At 42.1% G+C, this 23714-nt stretch overlaps 2 protein-coding genes across 3 annotated transcripts; one reads left to right on the plus strand and one right to left on the minus strand.

Annotated features, from left to right (window-relative positions):
• Positions 1-13749: 13749 nt before the first annotated feature.
• On the plus strand, positions 13750-18284 carry LOC109157349. Of its 2 annotated transcripts, XM_019305243.1 has the most exons (5): positions 13750-14081; positions 14130-14137; positions 14247-14523; positions 15936-16030; positions 16295-18284. In XM_019305243.1, exons 3-5 carry the CDS (start codon positions 14274-14276, stop codon positions 18098-18100), a joined length of 2151 nt encoding a protein of 716 aa, XP_019160788.1. In that variant the 5' UTR covers positions 13750-14081; positions 14130-14137; positions 14247-14273; the 3' UTR covers positions 18101-18284. The 2 variants fall into 2 exon arrangements, with proteins under 2 accessions (XP_019160788.1, XP_019160787.1); XM_019305242.1 differs by lacking the exon at positions 14130-14137 and having other exon boundaries at positions 13750-14096.
• A 1027-nt stretch (positions 18285-19311) lies between these two features.
• On the minus strand, positions 19312-22334 carry LOC109157350 (haloacid dehalogenase-like hydrolase domain-containing protein At3g48420). Its single transcript, XM_019305244.1, has 8 exons — positions 21831-22334; positions 21158-21228; positions 20883-21041; positions 20651-20717; positions 20264-20359; positions 19961-20007; positions 19649-19729; positions 19312-19576 (listed from the first exon to the last, which is right to left on the minus strand). Exons 1-8 carry the CDS (start codon positions 22164-22166, stop codon positions 19453-19455), a joined length of 981 nt encoding a protein of 326 aa, XP_019160789.1. The 5' UTR covers positions 22167-22334; the 3' UTR covers positions 19312-19452.
• Between the last annotated feature and the right edge of the window lie 1380 nt (positions 22335-23714).

Here is a 23714-nt window from a genome sequence, read left to right on the forward strand (position 1 = left end):
AGAAGTCAAAAAGATGGCGGCGATCGAGCACATCCGTCCGGTGGTTTATCCCGAGTGGGTGGCAAATATCGTTCTTGTTCCTAAGCCCCCAGCATGGAGGATGTGCATCGATTTCACGGACCTCAACAAGGCATGTCCGCTCGACCCGTATCCTCTACCGAGCATTCACCAGATGGTCGACGAGACGGCCGGGGCCGAATTAATGAGCTTCATGGATGCCTTCAAGGGGTATCATCAGATCATGATGCACCATGAAGACGAGAGCAAGACAGCCTTCGTGACCCCGGACGGGCTGTATTGTTACCGAGTGATGCCGTTCGGTCTCCGGAACGCAGGAGCGACCTACCAGAGGATGGTCAACATGCTCTTCGCCGATCTACTGGGCCGAACGATGGAAGCTTACATCGATGACATGCTGGTCAAGAGTCGGGACCGGTCCGACCACACTCGGGACCTCTGGGAGTGCTTCCAGATCATGAGGAAGTACCAGTTGCGGCTGAACCCGACCAAGTGCACATTCGCGGTTCAGACCGGCAAGTTCCTCGGCTATATGATGACCAAGAGAGGAATCGAGCCTAACCCGGCCAAAGTAAAAGCGATTCTGGACATGCAGCCACCTTCCACCGTTCGAGAAGTCCAGCAATTGACCGGTCGGTTGGCAGCCCTCAGCCGGTTCCTCTCCAAGCTAGCCGAGCGCGCTTTACCTTTCTTTAAGGTATTGCGGAAGGTTAATGGATTCGTCTGGGACGAAGAGTGCCGAGCGGCTTTTGATGAGCTGAAGGAATATCTCATGTCACCGATCGTGCTCTCAAAGCCTGAGCTCGGAGAAGAGCTAGACGTGTACCTCGCCGTGTCCGATCGCGCAGTAAGCGCAATGTTGTGCCGAACCGATCCGGAAGGGGTCCAGCGACCGGTGTACTATGTAAGCCACGCGCTACATGGTCCCGAGCTCCGGTACTCCCGGCTAGAGAAGGTCGTCTACGCCTTATACATTGCCGCGAAGAAGTTGGCTCCCTACTTCCAAGGTCGAGCAATTCGCGTGTTGACCGATCAGCCGATCGGGCCAGTCCTCCGAACTGCTTCATCATCAGGTCGCCTAGTCAAATGGGCGTTAATGCTGACCCAGTACGCGATCGAATACCGACCGAGACCGGCTATTAGAGGTCAAGCTCTTGCGGACTTCTTGATTGAGTGCACCGCCCGGGATACCCGGCCTCCTGAGGTTGCGGATCCCGAGGCTGAGTGGTGGTCGCTGGCCACAGATGGGTCAAGTAGCAAGAAAGGGGCAGGAGGAGGAGTGGTGGTCACGAGCCCGGAAGGATTCAAGGTCTACTTTGCTCTCATGTACCAGTTCCGCCCGACCAACAACGAAGCCGAGTACGAAGCGTTCGTTAACGGCTTACAGTGCGCTCGGGACTTGGGGGCTGAGTACATCCGAGCTCAGACAGATTCCGCGCTCGTGGTCGGGCAAGTTCTCGGGGATTATGAAATCAATGGAGAGCGTCTGCAGCATTACCGAGATCTTGCCATGGAGAAGCTTGCTCAGTTCCGGGGGTATACCGTCCGACACATACCCCGATTGGATAATGCCGACGCAGATATTTTATCTAAATTGGCTCAAGATGCCCCGGAACACATGTCGAAGATAGCTCGGATTTTGGTGATCCCGAGACACAGCATTCATCGCCTACCGGTCAATCCCATCCAACCGGTAGAAGACAATTGGATCACCGATCTGAAGGAGTACCTCGAGCACGGTCGCCTCCCAGACGACCCACACCGTGCTCGGAAGGCCAAGCTGAGAGCCCCAAGGTTCCAAGTCTTGGACGGTCGTCTATATCGGCGATCGTATGGAGGCCCCCTCATGCGTTGCTTGACCGCATTCGAGGCCAATTTAGCTATGAAGGAACTGCACTCGGGAATTTGCTCTTCACATCAAGGAGGCCGATCCCTGGCCCGTCGTATCATGCTGATCGGGTACTATTGGCCGTCCCTCCAGCTAGACTGTGAAAAGTTAGCTCGGGAATGTGAGACGTGCCAACTGTACGCCCGGATGCCTGGACGACCGGCAACCTTCTATCAACCGGTCACGACCGCAATTCCTTTCGCTAGGTGGGGAGTAGACATCTTGGGCCCCTTCCCTCAGCTCTCTGGTCAGAGAAAGTTCGTGATCGTCGCCATTGATTACTTATCCAAGTGGATAGAAGCCGAGCCCTTAGCCACGATTACCTCTCAGCAATGTGCTCGCTTCCTTTGGCGCAATGTGGTTTCCCGCTTTGGTGTGCCCGTGCATCTCATCAGCGACAACGGCCGCCAATTCGTAAGCCAATATTTCCAGAACTTCTTGGCCACGATCGGGACGACTCACGTTCGGTCGTCGGTGGCTTACCCTCAGGGGAACGGTCAAGTGGAGAACGCGAACCGGACGATTTTGGAAGGTCTGAAAAAGAAGTTACACTCGGCTGGTCGTAGTTGGGCCGATGAGTTGCCATATGTCTTATGGACTTATTGGACGACCCCGAGGGAAGCTACTTTGGAGACCCCTTTCGCCCTGGTTTATGGAGCAGAAGCCCGACTCCCGATCGAGGCTTGGATCCCGACCGATCGAGAGAGAACCTACAATGCGGAGGCCGTGGATCTCGATGCGGTCGAAGAAAAAAGAGAGCTAGCCGCTCGGCGTATGGCCGAGTACCAGAAGCGTGTTAAGAGTTCGAAAGACGTTCGAGTCAACCCTCGATATTTTCAGGTCGGAGACTACGTTCTACGACGAAGGGAGGCCAGTCAACCTCTAGAGGGCGGAAAGCTAGCTCAGAATTGGGAGGGGCCGTATATCATCAGTGCGATCATACGGCCGGGTACATACCGACTGGAGACGACAACCGGTCGGGTAATCGAGGGGACTTGGAATTCCGAGCACCTCGTTATGTTTAGGCATTGAGCTTGTTTTTTGTAATCTCTGGACGAGGTGGGGGCTTGACCTGCGAGTAAGTCATGGTCGTCGTTTGTAATTAAATTTCTGTTTGTAAATATTTGCTAACCGCCTGCGAGCGGGAAGAATTAATGTATATACGATCGTTGATTGCTCGATCGCTTGCATGCGTCGGCCCGATCGGTTAATTTTCATACCTCCAGTGCATGCAGGTCAATTCATCTTCAAGCTACACCGACCGGGCGAATTTATCGGCCGGTCAAATGCGCTCCACATCAGCGGACATTTGAGTCACGCCACCGATCGGGGAACCCAGGAGCTCTCGGCATCATTCCCCGGTCCGTCCAACTTCTTTCCACGACTGCACCCACTCGTGCCTCGAGCGCACAATCGTGTGGGGGCTGGGATGAAGGGGGTAGGCCCGTCGCTCGGTTACATTCCGACCGTAGAGGCTTGCTTGTTTTCAAAAATTTTCGACAAGGCCCGGAGATCGGGTAAACCCGATCGGATGGCCAGTTTGACGTCGAAGTCTCGGAGGCGCGATCGGGCCGTAAGGCCGTAGGGTCGGGTGTCGAGTGGGTCGAAGCAGTGCAAGACCGGGCCATAAGGCCGCGAGGTCGAGCATTAAGGATCAGCATTTATACGACTAAAGATAAAAATGCGAAAAGAAAGAACGAACAACACGAGTTAAACAAAAGAAAAATTTCATTCATCATCAAAAGGTGCCCGGTACAAATTCAGGACCGGGCTCCCGATTGAAGTCACTTCTTCGAGCTCTCGGCATCGGCCTTCTTCGGCAAGTCTTCTCCGCCCGGAGCGACGTCGGCTCCGCTCACCTTAGTCCGCTCCTTCGGATCAAAAGGCGCTGGACCGGGGTCGGGTACTTCGTCGGGGAGCGTGGTCAGGACCAGTTGGAGGTCATCCCCTTCAAGGGCCTGCTCCATAATCTTCCTGGTCTGGTCCCTCATTTTACGTTGACCGGCCTTGTACGCCCACCGGCCGAACGTCCATATCAGCTTCTCCCCGACCTCTGTGCCCCGAACGGACTGGAGAAAGCGACCGCCCGACTTGGCCTCTTGGAAAAGATATTGGGCGAGCTTATCCGGATCGTTTTGTCGAGCCTTGAGCTCGGCCGCCTCCCCGATCGCCTGTTGGGCGACCTGCTCGGAGAGGTCTCGCTCGGCCTTGGCCTTCTTCAGCTGAGCCTCCAGCTCCTGGATCTCCTGCAACCGCTGGTTGGCGACCTTCTTCAAGCCCTCAGCTTCGTTGGCCTGAAGGGCCCGTTGCTGAAGAAACTGGGTCGCTCGGGAGATCTGCACATATGAAACAACCATGTTAGCCGAACGGCAATACTTCGAGAAAATTCGGAAGAAGGAAAATACGCTTACCTCAGCCAGGTCGTAGCCGATCTTCTCGGCTACCTGGCTCGGGGTCAGCTTGGAAAAGTCTTCCTTGGCCGACCCGGCGTTCCCGATCCGAGCAAGGATCGACGATCCGCCTCTGCTGCCCCCGCCCGATGGGGTCGGGCTGTGTTGTTCCCAGCGCCGCTTCAAGGCCCCGGTCTCTGCGGTGGTCTTCTCCGCCACCTTCTCCTTCCCCTTCCCGACCGCCACTCGGGAAACTAAGACCTCTGAGGCGTCCACCACGAAGCCTTCGGTCGTGGTGATGGTCGACGCCCCGATGGGTCGGGCAATTGGGATCTCCTTCTCCCCGGCCGGCTTGGCTTGGCCCTTCTTCTTGCCAAGCGAAATCTTGGCCACCGGGCGCATGGGGACATCCTCATCTCCGAAACCGGCCATTGCTGCAAGTAAAACGAAGTTGGTTAGATCAAGAATAGAAGTAATCGGGTGTGAAGGGTCCGGGGTCGGGATGGCCATAAGGCCTCTACCTTTCCTCTTACCCCGGGCGGGCATCCGCTCAATCGTCACACCCGCCGGCTCGGGTTTATACTTCTCGGGCTAGTCGTAGACCGGATCGGGCAGCCGGGCCGCTTCGTAGCTCTCGGGCGACTTAAAGATATGGTATTCGTAGATCTCGCCCGAGATCTTGGCCACGGCGTCGATGAGGGTCGGCGTTTCGACTGGGATGACTTGCTTCCGAAAGCGCTGGCTCCAAACCCTCTCGACCGGGAGGATCCACGGATCATACTTCACAGAGAAGATCCGGTCCTTCCACCCCCGGTTGTTCCCGGGCAGTCCCTCGATCGAGCACCTATCGGCTCGGGACTGTGTCATCAAGAAACCCCCTCCGTACGCGGCCGCTAGCACCTTCACTTGATAGACAAAGTTGAAGAGCTCCATGGTGCAGGCCACGTCGTGTCGTCGGCAGATCTGGGGGAAGCACGCGATCATTCGATGCGCGTTCGGGCAAATCTGCCCGGGCATAACCTGGTAGTACCCTAGGAACGCGGTGAGAAGGCTCGAAAAGGGGAATGTGATCGGGGCCATTAGCGAGTCGTAATGCAGCCCGATCCATTTCCCCTGGTGCTGCTCGATGATATTCCCGAGCTGCCTGCTGGTGTCGAACTCGACCCGACCAGCGAGAACCGCCGCAATCCTGCTTGCCTCCCCGTTGGTCAGCAAGCTCTTATGGCCTTCCACGCTTTCGCTGTTGAGGAACTCGTACCCGTCCCCGCGTGGCGCGGCCGGCTCGGCCGGACTTTCTTCAACGGCCTCTGCTTCGTTAGCCTGATGTTCTTCTTCAGGCTCGACCTGAGGGTAATCCCCTATTACCCTCAGCGGCATTCCTTGGACGTCCTCGGCCGGGGAATTCCGTCCGCTCGTAGACGTTTCTTCGTTCCCCGACCTGCTGGAGCTCGACCCCGACGTCTCCGACGAGCTGGTGGATTCTTCTGGCTCGGGGGCTCGCTCGGGCGCTGGCGGCGGTCGTTGCCCGACCTCTGGAGCATAGGACATGATGTCCACCTCCTCGCTGCTTTGCTCGAGCGTATTGTCGTAGTCCGCGACCGAAACGTTTTGACTATCCGAGTCCGACATAATTCTACCTAAAGGTCGGTCGGGAGTTAGTACAGCGTTCGGGAAGTTAGCTCGAAGTTAGTGCTATCCTACTTCTACGCTAAGTGAAGAATAAAGAAAGAGTAAAGAACTAGGAGCTTACCGAGTGAAGAAACTTGGAAGAGGATCTGAAGTTTTGCTTTGCTTGATCGGATTGTTGATCTGCTGCTCGGGACTCTCTGAGGGTACCGATTGCTTCAGAAGATTGAGGAAAGTTCAAATGAAGGCCTCAGGAACCTATTTATAGGAGAGCGTTTGGGCGGGAAAATCATCCACTTGCGCGACACGACCAGCGCTGATTCCGAGGCAATGGTTGCAATCGCAGAGGCCGGCAGTGGCCGACACGTGGCGGAGAAGGGAATGACAGCTGGCCGGTCGGTTTAGCGGCCGACGGTTGGGCTTCTTCATCCCGGCCCATTTTTTCCCGGACGATCAAAAAGGCCCGGGCTGGGGGGCTCTTGGTAGGGAATATCTCGACCGACATAGCTTCACCACGACCGAGAAGCCTTTGTCTTTTTCTCTTTGTCTTTGCAGGTAACAGGTCGGGCTCCTTGAGGAGAACCCGGTCGTGGGCCGACCGGGAGTTGCCCGAGCGACGGTGTCGACCGCCGAGCGGTAGCCCTTCGGCGAGAGAGCTGACGAAAGACACGTGGCGATTCTCTACGACGACAGACAGGGCACCCGGGAGGACGACACGTGGTGGCTACGTGGAGGACATGCCGAACGGCTGGAATCCTGTCCCCGGCATAGCGGCTATAAATACCCACAGTAGCTACAGTGTAGGGGACTTTTGGACGATCGATAGGTTGTTGTTAGAGAATCCCGACCGCAGTCAGTCGGCACTCAGAGCAACCAAGTAGATTGTACTTAGGGCCTTTACCGTGATCAATAAAGATATTTACTTGCTTTAATTGGTCTCGTGTTGTTATATATTGCTTACGTATAATTAGCAGTATCATATATATATATATATATATATATATATATATATATAGAGAGAGAGAGAGAGAGAGAGAGTTTATTACCAAAATGGTCCATCGATTATTGTGAAATTACGAATTTGGTCGTCGATAATTTTTTTTACTCAATTAAGTTCTCGATTTTGAAAATATTAATCATTTTAGTCCTATGCTAGATCAAGTGTTAAAAGTCTGTTAAATTAAAGGGTATTGATGAAATTTCACAAGATATCTACTTTGATGGTCTCTTTTTCCAGAAGTTGCCCGTGAATAATAGACTTCTTCTTCTAACCTCGTTTCTTGTTGCACATTTGCACGCAGTCCTTCCCGAGCCCGGACCCAGGCTATCCTCGAAGGTTGCCGAATCCAAGGAGATCCATAGGAGTGCCTCTAAGATTCAACAGGTACTCTGTTTTTTTTTTTTTTTTTTTAAACATTCTTTAACATAACAGGTACTTTATTTGATTGCTAGTCTATGGTTTCAATGATAATTTAAGCATTTTTGGTCATCACAAAAGCACTTCTTCATGGTAACCAAATTGCAGCATCATCACCATTTGAACCAACTGTGATCTTGTGAGTCCAATCCGAGTTGTTGTTCTTGAAGACAGTGTGTGAACAAATGCTTGGCAAACTCAAATGGCTCGACTGGATCAGTCTCCTCCTCCTCCTTTTTGGCTGTTGATGCAGCAGCGCAGAGATGATAATCCTCAGTCCTCGACCAACGAATCCAAGCGAACCACAGACGAGTAGCACAAGGTGTTAGCCAAGCTCGAAAGAAATTTACAACCCTGCAACAACTCTCCCAAACCTCTACTTCAGGGACAGGAACCACACCACACAGACGCAGGAGGCGTCAAATTAAGGACAAAGACGAAAACTGGAAGGAAGAGGTGCGCGATTTGCCTGGAAGATTTCGAGGTCAGAGAAGTGGCGGCTACATCGGTGAGCTTAGTAGCAAATTGACGGCGAGGCAGCAAGATCCGGCGAACTTGATTTCTGCTCTGGCGGTTACATCGGTGAACTCCAATAGCGGCGATGGTCTCCGGTGGTGTAGTAGCAGATCCAACGAGGTAGGTCTCGACATGGCAAAACTCTTCGTTTCTCGAAACATCTTCTACGACTCCATCGTCAAAGCCACACAACTTGGCCATCGAATCCAAATCATCGTCCTAGATTTTCCGGTCGCCCAGGCTGGCTTGCCGGAAGGTTGCGAGCGGCTAGATCTAGCAATGGACGATGCGGTCAGCTTGTGCCGGTTGTGCGATGCTTCAGGAACCCGGAACAGCTATGGCAGCAACGCCGACCGGATTGACTACGAAGAATTAAACAATTAATAAATAAAATATATAAAATTTCCTTTTTATCCTTAAATTTAAGAGCTTGTTGGATAGAGTTTTAAAGGAGGACTAAAATCTAGGTTGAAAATAATGTAATCATATTTTTTAAATATAATTTAATTATAGTTAACTAAACTAAAATAATTAACTTATCCCCTAGAAAAAATATAAATGTTAATTTAAATTTTATAATCAATTATCAATAAGAATTTATATATTTTGTTATATTTAAAACTTAAAATAACATAATACACTCATACCCTTAAAAGTCATTTTACATACAATAAGTTAGTAGTAAACAGCTAATTTACCAAACACTTATTCATAACTAGCTAATACAATCAGTTGGTCAAACCAACTAACACAATCAGCTATTAACTATCATCTAATTCGATCAGCTATCAGCCATTTGCCAAACACCCCCATAAAGTAGATTTTGACAAGACTAAAAGTCAAAAAAATTTTGAGTTAGGTGGTAGTGATAGTGGTAATGGTCGTGATAAAGACAAGATACATGCGCTGAAATTAACTCTAACAATAACAATAATAATAAAGGGCACATATCTCAATTTCATCTTTTTTTAATTTTCTTTCGACACGAAAGGATGGAATTGCAATTCCTTCAAACTAAACAATGAATTTGTGCATGTTAAATAATCAAATTTTTAGTTAAATTACAACTACATCCTAGCAAACAGGTTGTTAATGGAGATCCATTGTTCGTTAGAAGGCATTTGGTTGGGAGTAATTTTAATTCAACTCCAATGAAATCCTTTAGCATTTGAAACTAAATTATTTGGTTGGGTGGAATTGTAGTTTTCTCCTTTTATAGAATTGCAATTCATAACCTCCCTACAATAAATTCCAATTTAGAAGCAGATGAAAAAGGAAAATTGAGAAGGATGACAAAATTGCCTTTTATTATTATACTAGTATTTTGTACGCGCGATGCGCGAAAATTCATGCCCAATATTAAACATTGATAAATATAAATAATTAAAAATTATAATTTGAATTATATATACACAAATAATATATGTATTTTGTACACACACATATATAATTTATCATTCATAGAAATTTAATTAAAATTTAATTAAGTATTAAATTAATATATAATAATTTTAATAAAATAATAATTTAAAAAAAAAAAAAGGAAAAAGATATGATAGCTATAGCCATATAGGTGTATGGTAATAATGATGTGTTATCAATGTTAGAATTAAAAACGATGTAAGGGTAGTTTTGTCTAATAACATTGGAATGTACAACATTTAAAGTAAAATGTACACCTTTATTTGCATATAAAAAGATGGACATAAATCAAAGATATAACCTTAATTGAGGCTTATTTTGTTTTTAGATATATATAGATATAGATTTTGGTTCGAATGAGAACATGGCTTCTCATGCGGTCGGTGCAGTTTACACCATTAGGTATGCATAAATACATCACACAGTGTTAAAAAAATGTACCAAAATGAAATGCCACAAATTGCACCACACAAAAAAAAAAAAAAAAAAAAAATGCACCACACATAATGGTGTATTTTCGAACACTGTGTGGTGTATTTATGCATACCTAATGGTGTAAACCGCACTGACCATACGGAAAGTTCTGTTCTCACAGAAACCTAACCATATATATGTATATACTAGTTTTTTACGCGCATTGCGCGATTGGGATAATGCCCAATGTTTTTTTTTAAATAAGTACTTTAAAGTATATTAAGGCAGGATTATATTGAAATTGTTCATGCATAGATAATTGAAGGTTGAATTTGCGTATTTAAATAGGTAATTCTTCTCCCAAAGGTTGAGTCCCCAACCCCAAGGGCCCCCCCACACTCCGACCCGACAGAGCATTGTGAGAAGTTGTAAATCACAGTGACTCAATGGTTCAGCAGACAGGGCCAAATGCTGATACGCACAAGGAATCTGCCCACTTTGGACATAATTCCCGCACTGCCGCCGCTGAGGTTCAAACCTTGGTCTCTTCTCCCAAATACTACCCACTAAACCCTTGAACTAAGCCCGTGCGGGTTAAATAGGTAATTCTAAGTTTACAAATGCAAGATAATATAGTCAAGATTGATTATAATTGTCAATAAAATAATTGTATAAGTATGGTTGAAACCAAATACGGGACATAAGGGAGAACAAATAAACATTAGGGCATAAAATATTAAATATATACTAATATTGTTTGAGGAGATTCCGACATTAGGATTTGTGGTTAAGTTCTATTAAGACTTTAATATTAGAATTAGACTAACGGTGAATTAACGAAAAAAATTAAATGGATAATCATATAATTAAGGATAAATTATAAAATCTTAAAAGAAAAAAATTAAAACTTGAACAATATGAACCATTCATTTGATTTAATAACTTGGGGCGGTCATTTTTCTACCCAATGTTAATAATTAAATAAATTCGCTGGTCAAATCCGCTAGTATAATCCGCTAACGCTAACCGTTAACTGCTGATTGTCAAACAAGGACATTGCGAGGTAGTTCTCACTTCAATTTGTTGTGTGATTTGAATACTCTCTTTGTCACAAATCAATGAGTAAGTTAACGGTGAACTAACGGCAATTCTTAAAATTTTAACGGAATTAGTAACGGTGTGTGGGTATTTTAGGAAATTTTAGTGTAAAATGTAAATCTGATCAATCTTTTAATCAATCTGAGCCATTCATTTGATTAAGATCTGTGACCGCCATTTTTTCTACCCATTATAGGCCTAACTCTCTTGAACTCTTATTAGTATAGTAGATATACAATAGAATAATAGAATTTGAATTCAATAATTTTATTCATCCCTATCAAATAATAAAATTTGAATTCATACTTTATTCTCATTTTATTCTTTTCGCACGAAATTACAATTTTTTCTTCTCTAATTCCCTCCTAACCAAACTTCCTATTAGTTAGGGATGGCAACGGGGCGGGACGGGGGCGGGGAGTATACTCCCCGCGTCCCCGTCCTCATCCCAGTCTCCGTCCCCGTCCCCGCGGGGAATTGAAAATACTCTCCATCCCCGTTCTCGTGGGAAATTAAGCGAGGACGGGGATTCCCCATTCCCTGTAAACTCCTAGTCAAAATGTTAAATAATTATAATTTTTAATAATAAAAAATTTAAAATCTAATTCCTATTTTCAAATTTTAAAATGCTAAGTCTATATATATATATATATATATATATATATATATATATATATATATATATATATATATATATATATACTAGTTTTTTACGCGCATTGCGCGATTGGGATAATGCCCAATGTTTTTTTTTTTAAATAAGTACTTTAAAGTATATTAAGGCAAGATTATATTGAAATTGTTCATGCATAGATAATTGAAGGTTGAATTTGCGTATTTAAATAGGTAATTCTTCTCCCAAAGGTTTAGTCCCCAACCCCAAGGGCCCCCCACACTCTGACCTGACAGAGCATTGTGGGAAGTTGTAAATCACAGTGACTCAATGGTTCAGCAGACAGTACCAAATGCCGGTGCGAACAAGAAATCTGCCCACTTTGGACATAATTTCTGCACTGCCGCCGCCGAGGTTCAAACCTTGGTCTCTTCTCCCAAATACTGCTCACTAAACCATTGAGCTAAGCCCGTGCGAGTTAAATAGGTAATTCTAAGTTTACAAATGCAAGATAATGTAGTCAAGATTGATTATAATTGTCAATAAAATAATTGTATAGGTATGATTGAAACCAAATATGGGACATAAGGGAGAACAAATAAAAATTTGGGCATAAAATATTAATATATACTAATATTGTTTGAGGAGATTTCGGCATTAGGATTTGTGGTTAAGACTTTAATATTAGAATTAGATTAATGGTGTAATTATAATTCTATATTAGACGTTAATATTAGAATTAGACTAACGGTGAATTAACGGTATTTAACGGAAAAGTTAAATGGATAATCATATAATTAAGGATAAATTAGAAAAACTTTAAAAAAAAATTAAAACCTGAACAATTTGAACCATTCATTTGATTTAATAATTTGGCGGTCATTTTTTCTACCCAATGTTAATAATTAAATAAATTCGTTGGTCAAATCCGCTAATATAATCCGCTAACTGCTGATTGTCAAACAAGGACATTGCAAGGTAGTTCTCACTTCAATTTGTTGTGTGATTTGAATACTCTCTTTGTCACAAAATCTCTCAAGTAGTTAATATGGTTGGCTTTATTAATTATATATATATTTTTTAATTTTTTCATGGTATTAATAAAATACTTGGTAAATAAATATATAGCATTATTTTGTATTATAACTTTGATATTTAATTAGAAAAATAGTGCACAAAAAAGATATTAGACAATGTAGTGAATATAATCAATTGATGAATTTGAATGTACAAATTTTTACATTTGAGAAAAATAAAGACAATATAACTAATGAAAATATTTCCCTTAATTAATTTATTGATAATGAATAATTTTTTTTCACTGAATTAAGACATTGTAAGGACAATGTAGCGAATATAATCAATTAATAAATTTGAATATAAAGAATTTTTATATTGTAGAAAAATAAAGACAATATAACTAATACAATTATTTCTCTTATTTAATTTATTGATAATGAATAATTTTTTTTTTGAATAAAGGCATTGTGGACACATAATTCTAAATTAAAGAAATGCATATCTATAATTTTTTGTTGTAGCTACTAAATTATTATTTATATAATTTAATAAGAGTAAAATAGAGTACTAATTATGCCAACTTTGATCAGGATGAGGTTCGAACCTAAGACCTTTTTTTGTTATTATTGAAATCAATGAGTAAGTTAACGGTGAACTAACGGCAATTCTTAAAATTTTAACGGAATTAGTAACGATGTGTGCGTATTTTAGGAAATTTTAGTGTAAAATTTAAATCTTATCAATCTTTTAATCAATTTGAGCCATTCATTTGATTAAAATCTGTGACCGTCAATTTTTCTACCCATTATAGGCCTAACTCTCTTGGGCTCTTTTATATATATATATATATATATATATATATATATATATATATATATATATATATATATATATATATTTTGAAGATGGGACGAGGCGGGGAGGAGTATCCCCATCCTCTCCCCGACGAAGAATCACACATATTTCTCGTCCTTATTCTTCAAAAGCTTTTCTTATCTCTGTCTTCATCGGAACGGGAATCGGAATCCCCGTCGGAACATGACACATTGCCATCCTTACTATTAGTGTTAAATGACACTGTAATAAGTTAGATGTTGAGCGGAGTAATTTCTATATTAGTAACATTATTATGTTATCAGATGATATTGTAAAAAATTTCAATTTTCGCATTCAAAAATTTCAAAGAGCACATAAATGACACAATAATAATAATGTGTCCTGTCCAACTGTTACTTGTTAGTCACACCCTCAAAGCCACGTGTACACCCTTGGCGGTGCTGACGTGTACATGTAACCGAAGCCTCCCTATATAAACTCTCTTCGTTCTCATCCGTTTCCCCTCTTCACAGTTTCCTCCTTCAATCAAATCTAAAGCCCGAACCAGACATCTTCTCCTATACTTACACATTTACATACACATATATCTCTTTATATTATACAAATCGGTTCTTCCTGAGCATTTCTTCGTTGATCTAGGGTTGAAACAACGCACGGCTGTGTGTAAATCTGAAGGAAAGATCGGGTTCTTCGATTCTGTTTCTGTTCCCTCTTGGCTCGAGATCCGAGCCAAGAACGGAGGATTTTGTCGCTATTTGAAGCTTCTCCGGTGGCCGTATAGCGTTCCAAATCGGTAACGCTCTTCACTGTTTCGTGCCCTATACTCGGCGCAGAGAGGTAAAATATATATATATCTATTCGCGAATTTATTGAAAGAGTTACTTAAATATGTGTGGATGAGTTTTGAGCATTTCATTCGTGTAGCGCTGCCATTTTTTGATTGGATTGGTGTTGATGTTGATATGTTACCCTGTTCCCTGTGTGTAGGGTTTGTCAGTGAGTGAGTGAGTGGAAATGGCGTCAGGTGAGGGATTTCTGACGGATGAACAGAGGGAGATTTTGAAAATCGCGACTCAGAATGTGGAGGTTCTTTCCTCTTCGCCCAAGTCTCCTACACTTAGGTCTCCGCGCCCCAAGTCTCCATCTGCGCTGCTGTCGGAACACCACGTGAAAGCTCCTCTTGGCGGCAAGGCGTCCACTGCTGGGATTGCGATGAGACATGTGAGGCGCACACACTCTGGCAAGCATATAAAAATTAAGAAGGGTAAAAATCTTATGCATTCATTTTATTTATTGGAGTTCTGGCATTCTTCGTAGCAGATACTGTATGTCTGAGCTGAAAATTATGTGTTCGTTTCTTGATGAGATTTGTTATGTTTTTTTATTTTTTTTTTATTTTTTTTTATACATTGTATCCTTTTATTCCTGTTGACTCAAGTTTGTTTAGATAAACATTATCTTAATTTCACCAAAAAGTTATTTTTCTATAGTATGTTAGTATTTATCCCTTTTATTTATTTACTTATTTTCACAGTCATTGGTTATCTGTTCAATTCTATATCCATTTTATTTATTTCCTTATTTTCACATCTTTCCAATTCTATGTGTTATCACATTTCTATACTCTCTTTCTTTATTGATGTGCCATTATATAGTTGGAGGGGATAGAGTGATGGGACATCCAGGAAATCAAATAGATAATGATTTTGCATTTAATTCTTTGGCAAAATCTCCAATGAGACCGTCTACCTAAGACAGGTCGGTCAGGTTTTTCATAAGTATTACACTTTTCCCCTTATTAGTATTGCATTTTTTTCTCATAATTAACTCTTCAATCTCTAAATATTACATTCTTATTTAAAAGTATTATATTTTTCATCAAAATTATCACATGTCTAAACCTACTCATCTTGACGGTCTCATATGAGACTCATCCTGATTCTTTTCTAATATGGAGTCTAAGATTAAACCAAATGTATGAAGATTTTGCTAAGAAGGCATTTCCATAATTTCAGTAGTTATTCCTCAGAAAAACCTAAGTCAATACAGACTCCATAGTCTCATTATGTGGTCAAATTTGTGGGAATATGGTTTTGAACGGATATTTCTCTATCATGGTGATTTGTATTACAGTGAACATTACATTTAAACATTGATTTTTTATTTAGTATTTACTGTTGCTTAAAATCTTCTTAATATCTGTGTAATGAATGCTGGATAGTTGCATAGGTTCAAATGCAAATCTTGTGAAACATATAAATTTGGGGATATGCAATTACTCTTATTAGTATTCATTTATATTGATCATTATGAATGTGTATTAGAATCATCATACTCATTGATTGATGGGTCATGGCTCCAATCCCTTGTATGCTTTTTTCAAAAAATGATGCAAGGTGCTGTACTGCTGTGTGATCTACTTGAGCAACACACGAATATGTGTGTTGCTTGAGTAGATTTTTCCTGCCAAGATTATTGACCTCAAGTTGCTAGTTTACTTTTATTGTGATAAACTGCTACAGTACTTTCTTACAAGAATTTACTTTTATGTCACCGCACAACATGATAATTGAGCTAGAGTGCCTTGTTTTCTTTCCTTTTTTTGTTTTTTTTTTTAAATGTTTTTTTTGGGTATTTCTCACAACTAAATGGTTTTCTATTTATTATTGACAATAGATGGAGCTGGTGGTAAAGGCACCTGGGGAAAGCTACTTGACACTGATGGGGGGTCTCACATTGATAGAAATGATCCCAACTATGATAGTGGAGAGGTAAGTTCCGAGTCTGAGTTGAAAGTGTCACTGTTGGTGGAGACTTTGTTTTTCTTCCTTTCTAACCCCCACCCCCACAGACAGAATTTCGTTAATATCCAGTGGATAAGTAAAATGCCAACGTACCAAGCAGTACTGAATACTGTCATAATGTTTTAATTGTCTTAGATTATACCACCATTTAATGCTCCATTCAGTGAAGCAGTGTACTAAGAGAATATTTCCTGTGGTGTTGATATTATACTTTGATTTCAACTATTACAGGAACCATATGAACTTGTTGGATCTGCTGTTTGTGATCCATTGGATGAGTATAAGAAATCTGTGGTATCTCTTGTTGAGGAATACTTTAGCACTGGTGATGTGGATGTTGCAGTATCTGATTTGAGGGAACTTGGTTCAGTTGAATACCATCCCTATTTCATTAAGAGGCTTGTTTCCATGGCAATGGATAGGCATGATAAGGAAAAAGAGATGGCTTCTGTTTTGCTTTCAGCGCTTTATTCTGATGTCATTAGCTCTGCCCATATAAGTCAGGGATTTTTCATGCTTCTTGAGTCTGCTGATGACTTGGCAGTGGACATACTTGATGCAGTTGATATCCTTGCTTTATTCATAGCTAGAGCTGTGGTCGATGACATTCTGCCCCCAGTTTTTATTGCAAGGGCAAGGAAAATGCTTCCCGAATCCTCCAAGGGTTATCAGGTGTTGCAAACTGCTGAGAAGAGTTATCTCATGGCTCCCCATCATGCCGAACTTGTGGAGAGGCGCTGGGGTGGTAGTACTCATTTCACTGTTGAGGAGGTGAAGAAAAAGATTGCTGAACTGTTACGGGAATACGTTGAAAGTGGAGATACTGGTGAAGCTTGCAGATGCATTAGGCAGCTGGGACTTTCATTTTTCCATCATGAGGTTGTGAAAAGAGCACTGGTCTTAGCCATGGAGATCCGCACTGCAGAACTGGTTATTCTGAAACTTTTAAAGGAGGCTGCAGAAGAGGGTCTCATAAGTTCTAGCCAAATGCTGAAGGGCTTTGCACGTTTAGCTGAAAGTCTTGATGATCTTGCATTAGATATTCCCTCTGCTAAGACATTGTTCCAATCACTTGTTTATCAAGCAATCTCTGAAGGATGGCTTGATCCATCTTTTCTGAAATCCTCAAGCGAGGATGGCAAGGTACATGATGCAGAGTATGAAAAGCTGAGGCGATACAAGGAGCAATCTGTCACCATCATTCATGAATATTTCCTTTCTGATGATATCCCAGAACTTATTCGGAGTTTGGAGGATCTGGGAGCGCCAGAGTATAATCCAATTTTTGTGAAGAGGCTCGTCACACTTGCCATGGATAGAAAAAACAAAGAAAAAGAAATGGCATCTGTTTTGCTCTCTGCGCTTCATATTGAGCTCTTTTCAACTGAAGATATAGTGAATGGTTTTGTGATGCTATTGGAATCTGCAGAGGACACTGCACTCGACATTTTAGATGCTTCAAGTGAACTAGCTCTGTTCCTGGCTAGAGCTGTTGTTGATGATGTCCTAGCTCCACTTAATTTGGAAGAAATCGCGAGCAGGTTGCAGCCAAATAGCAGTGGAAGTGAGACCGTTCGTGCGGCGCAATCACTCCTCTTTGCCCGTCATGCGGGTGAGAGGATCTTAAGATGCTGGGGAGGCGGGACTGGTTGGGCTGTAGAGGATGCCAAGGATAAGATCATGAAGCTGCTGGAGGAATTTGAAAGTGGCGGTGTTGTGAATGAAGCTTGCCAATGCATTCGCGATCTCGACATGCCCTTCTTCAATCACGAGGTTGTGAAAAAGGCATTGGTTATGGCTATGGAGAAGAAGAACGATAGGATGCTGGATTTGCTGCAAGCATGCTTCGACGAGGGCCTGATTACGATGAACCAGATGAGCAAGGGGTTCGGGAGGATCAAGGATGGGCTCGACGATCTGGCTCTGGACATCCCAAATGCCAAGGATAAATTCAAATTTTATGCGGGGCATGCCAAAGGAAGAGGGTGGCTGTTGCCGGCCTTCACAGATGTATTATCATCTTCATCTTCTTCTTGAGAGGAAGAGGAGGAAGGAGGATACAAGAGTTTGTTAGTGTTGTTTACTTGCATTAATCTCCATCCATCCATGTCTGTTGTTGCCTAATGTGGATCTTGTTTTGTTTAGTAGTTTGTACTTTTTTTCTGCATCGGTATTGGTGGACACAGATGAATGCACTGCACTTTACTTGTCTTCTCATGTTTCCATTTCAGTGGTTTTTTTATCTGGTGGAGGAGACTCCACTCGATGTACAAAAGTATGGCTTCTTACTACTTTATTAGACATTTACTTGAACACACATCTTCACCTCCCTCCTACTATTTTGTTGTTCAATACCAAATAGTTAGAACACTCCCTGCACACACCCTTTTCAGGCAAATTATTTTGTGGTCTAAAATACACAATTTACATATTGAATGTTCACAATTTACATATTGAATTTTTACAATTTTACAAAAGGTAATTGTGAACATGAAGTATGTAAGTGTGAACATTCAATATGTAAATTGTGTATTCTAAACTCAGGTCCACCTTGCAAATCGTGTATTTTGAACCCTGGTCCACCTTGCAAGTTGGACCTGGATCCATGGTATAACTATTGCCCTTTTCATATCATTTTGCATTTTACTTCTTTCCCTTTTCATATCATTTTGCATTTTACTTCTTTCTTAGAATTGAATTGTACATTTTTATGGGTTTCGAGTAATAGTCGAGGCTATAATTTATGAATTGTACATTTTTTATGGACCATAGTTTCTTGTAAAAGCCGAGGCTAACCACATCAGTTGTTTTTTTAGCATTTTTATCAAAACAAAAATTTTGAGACTGACTTTTGTACTAATGAGATGGGTGATTTTTTTTTTTTGGTTTTTGGATTTTTATTCCTGCAAATATCATTTTTATTCTTGCTCATAAATTGATGTCTTGTGCATGCGCATAAATACTATTGTTTATTTATTTTTTTACTTTTTTCTCAAAAAGTCAACAAATGAAGTTGCTCTAAGTTTTTATTTATAAGAGAAGAAAATACCCACATATACAACCTATTATCGCCTCCATTGAAGCTTGAACCATGCACCTCCCACATAGGAAAGCAATCGGATAACAGTGGACCACAAAGTCCTTGATAGGTTGCTCTATGTTAATAGTGAATAGCACATTTATGTTTATATATTATCTAAGTTTAACACTTGGGTCTTTTCTTGCCTATATTTATCTGCTGCTGTCTGTATATATCCATCACAAGTTTATAAACCTGAAAGCACATTTCAAACTTTACAACTTTCCTTGTCTTATTATTTCATGCACTGGCTGAACAGCAAAACATTTGTAGATAATAAGGTGAAGTTGTACTTGTACACACAGATTAACTAACTAACATACTGCTTTTCCAAAAGGGTCCCGCAGAATGGCAAGTCGAATCGTTCCTCTGGAGGGTCTCCAATGCAGTCGAAAACTGCATCGGCATTCAAGAAATCTTCATCTGCCGTGTACCTGCACCACCACAATACCTTATTGAATAATCCTGGAGAAAATGAGTGTAAAGACGACGACTACACTACTTACCCGCTCTTTGTCACAATGCACTTCATTCCAGCAGCTTTGGCAGCTGCAAGACCGATGGCACTGTCTTCTACTACTACACACCTGCAGGGCACGAGAGGATGCAGGCAGAAGCTATTTAAACAATCGTTGAGGAAAATTACCATATCATTATCATCATTTCATTTATAGTGTTTATTAATTTAACAAGTAGTTCAATGAAAGAAAGCATCCATCACCTACAGTGCTCACAAGAATATTCAATGACGCAATTACTATGAAGTGCAAAAAGAAGGGAACGCAAAAAAAGATGGTAATGTGTTCCATGTTTTATACCTCGAAGGATCAACACCCAAAGTGTCCGCTGCTAGCAGATAGATGGCCTGCCACCAGAAAGAAGTAGGTTTACTTTTACTTTTTGTTATATATAATAATGGTCTTGCAGGTATCAACAATCATGCTTCAATGCAGATGATGAAGCATTTATCATTAATTCACTGAAACATCATCCTAAATGCAGAAAATGTGACTGAATTTGAGGGAAGACTCGCCCCCTCTGCAAGAGGGAGGGTGTGCGATGATTCCATAGTCGATATTATGTATCATACAGAAATCGTGTTCAAAAACTGAGATAGTTACCGGATCAGGCTTCTTACGAGGAACCACATCTCCTGCATATATCTGGATCTTTTCTGCTCGTTCGGGTCCTAACAAGCATGAAACTATGGCAGAGACCTGGAATTCATCTAATTAACTCCAAATATGTGACATCATAACTCTGGGTAATTTAGATAAAAGTTTCAACCTTTTTATTTATTTATTTATTTATTTAATTTTAATACCAAGCTTGTCCATAGTTTCTGGCAAGATTGAAATATCTCCATAAACCCGTCAAGGACCAAAGTAGAGCACGAAAGTTGCAATAGGGCATAATGCAGATAATCATTAAACAAGTATAGCCCGGGCTTATAATAGCTCACTGGTTCAGTAAATAATATTAAGACCTCGGGACCTGATTATTCATACCGCCTTCTCATTCGAAGTGCTGCATACAGCAACTTTAACTCCTTTTTCCAGAGCTTGATCAATCAGCCTGTAACGTTTAGTTCAGTAATGACTACAGAATGGAAGTAAAAGAGGGTTTGTTCGTCACAATAAAAAGAGGTTATGAATCAATATATCAAGTTATTAATGTCGATATAATAGATGATTTACATAGCAAATTCATAGTTTCGTGAGACAAATTGATGATACTCACTTTGCAACGCCAGGCCGAAGTGGTAACAACTTTTTCTCGATAAGGACCATGAATAAATCCGTCTTGCGTTTGTGAAGTGATTTGATAAACTCTTTTCTTTCATCGTCGCTCTTTGGTGCATTCTCTGGCCAACCCACTTTGTTAAAGTAAGCAGTCATCCTAAAGCAACGCATCAAACATGTGTAAATCGGGAGCATAAGCACAGTTAGATTGAAAGAAACAACCATTTCTCTTGTAACTAGAAGAAGGAGCTATATTTAAACCGAAAACTTTACCTTTCTTTACCGCCTCCAATTTTGAGCAATTCACCATACAAATCCACATCCCAAGTTACACCCAATTCCTTCTGTAAAGTGCAAAGGTAAAATTATTAGAACTCTGTATTTATCAGCTTTACAATTCTGCATTATTGTAGCTCTTTCTTTACTATCAATAATAAAACAGTTTGCAAACTCTTCAATCTATTCTCAAAGTAGACACACACACACACACACACAAGAAGTAGTCCTAGCTAGTAAAGGAAGAGTTACAATAATACACATAAAAGCAAAAAAGAGCCTTGCACAGGCAGCTCAGTTCTTTCATGGTGGTAGATTGTGGGCAAGGACACCCAATGTGATGGGCACCAGACACCCGTCTTCCCACCTAATGGGCTATTGAGTCAGCGTGATTTACTCCACCACTATTTTGTCTGCCCAGGGTGCAACCTTCTCAACCTAGGCTTTACATAATGTATTTGCAGATTGCAATAACCCACTTCCAAGAAAACATGAATTAAGCCAAAAGCATCCCATTTAGCATAGATTTAGGTAGTACTCACATATTGATTAGTAATATGAATGCAAAATAATGATCAAGTTGAAGATAAGAACACCCAACTCAAGACAATGAAAGAAAGGAAAAAACAGAAATCAATGGCAAGTGCAACAAAAAGAGAAATTGAAAAACCTCAGCAAAGGTATCATTGAAGGAAATACGGTGGCCATCTTTCTCGGTGTCAACAAGCACTCCATCACAGTCAAAGAGCAGTGCCTGTGGAACAGCTGATGCCTCGGCCGCTGCAAAGCATGCCACTTTGCTGCCATTCTTGAAAATTCTCTCGGTGCCCTTTACTCTTCTTCCTCTACTTGGAAGCCCCCAAATGGATGATTTCAACAAGATGGCCTTGTTTCCACCATTGGGTATGGCGACGGCGGAAGGAATCGCAGATATAGCGCTTCTCTGGGACAAGAAAATGGGTTGAGAAGAACAAGAGGAGGAGGAGGAGAGGACTCTTAGAGCCATTTGAGAAGGAATCAAGAAAAGGTTTCTCTCTCCCTCCCTTAGTCTTACTTTTGCATATATTGGTAGAGAGGGAGCAAGAAATAGGCTTTCATAGCTTCATTTGGTTGTTGGTAACGGTTTAATTTCCAACCATAAGTTATCCATCCATCTCAAGCCATTGGAGGAGGCTTAGAGCCCTCTTGTGTTAGGCTCTAGATTTCTTTATTTCAAATGTTGTGTGACCATATTTTGGTCTTATTTTGCCACATTGTAGGTTGAACAAAATAATTACTTCGACAAGGACAAGATACCAAATAAATTCTTATTTTTTTAAAATATAAATAATGTAATCAAGTTTTCTGGAAATTAGGAAAATGACTTCTGAAAAATAAGTTATTTTCCAGAAAATATTTTTGTTTCTAATTTTTGGTTGCATTTCAGAAAACTGTCTTGTGTTTAGTTCATTTTTCGGATATAACCTAAACTTTATCCGGTTAACTCCGAAGACAAAATCGACGACCGGTGATAGCCGAACTATCATCGATCGCCTTTTACTAGAGATGAAACACGACCAGTTGGTTGCCTTCACATCTCAAAGAAGGAAACCAGTGGTCGCCTTCCATCGGAGAAGGCGACCAATTGTTCGCCTTCTTCGATGGAAGGTGACCAGTTGGTCGCCGAGGAGATAGGTCTTTGAAGATGGTTGAGGAAGAATGTCTGGAAGGCGAAGAGAGACCAGGAAAATGACTTTTCCAAAAAAACAAGGTGAATTTCCACTTTGACAGGATTTGATTTTCCATGACTTTAATTTTTCAAGCATTGCCAAACACTGGATATTCAGAGAAATAACTTTCCGAGTTTTCAAACACACCCTAGATTTTTTAAAAATGTTGTATTAACCACCGGGGTAGTTAAACGGCAAGCCAACACCACCGGAAAATAGACAAAGTGAGTACTTTGTATTCTTTCGTGTATATGGAAAACTAACCCCTTTCCAATGCTCTGTATTCTTTCGTGTATATGGAAAATCTAACCCCTTTTCAGGGTTTACAAGGGTAAGCGCCGACGTCGGAGGGCCCTGCCATATCCTCTTTTCTTCGGGGGGTCGACAGTGCTCTATATTCTAGTCGACGCCAACGTCGGAGGGCCCTGCCATATCCTCTTTTCCTCGGGGGGTCGACAGTGCTCTATATTCTAGTCGACGCCGACGATTGTGGCGAAGTGAGTGCCCTGCCATATCCTCGGGGGGTCGACAGTGCTCTATATTCTAGTCGACGCCGACGACTGTGGCAAAGTGAGTGCTCTGTATTCTCTGTATTCTTTCGTGTATATGGAAAACGTGCTCTCTGTTCCTCGGCAGCAGGCCATGTTGCCTTTCGGTTGACTATACTGGCTCGCTGCACTATGCTTACTTCCCAAGGGGTCACCCATCCCGGGATTGCCGGAAGTCAAGCACACTTAACCACAGAGTTCTATGGTGCCTGGTTGCCATATCCTACTCAAAACCAATTCGTGATAAGTAGGTGGACATTAACCATTTAACCACATCTCTCCCTGGTAAGCCGCAAT

This window comes from Ipomoea nil, unplaced genomic scaffold, assembly GCF_001879475.1.
Source record: "Ipomoea nil cultivar Tokyo-kokei standard unplaced genomic scaffold, Asagao_1.1 scaffold2779, whole genome shotgun sequence".
Classification (NCBI taxonomy): domain Eukaryota; kingdom Viridiplantae; phylum Streptophyta; class Magnoliopsida; order Solanales; family Convolvulaceae; genus Ipomoea; species Ipomoea nil.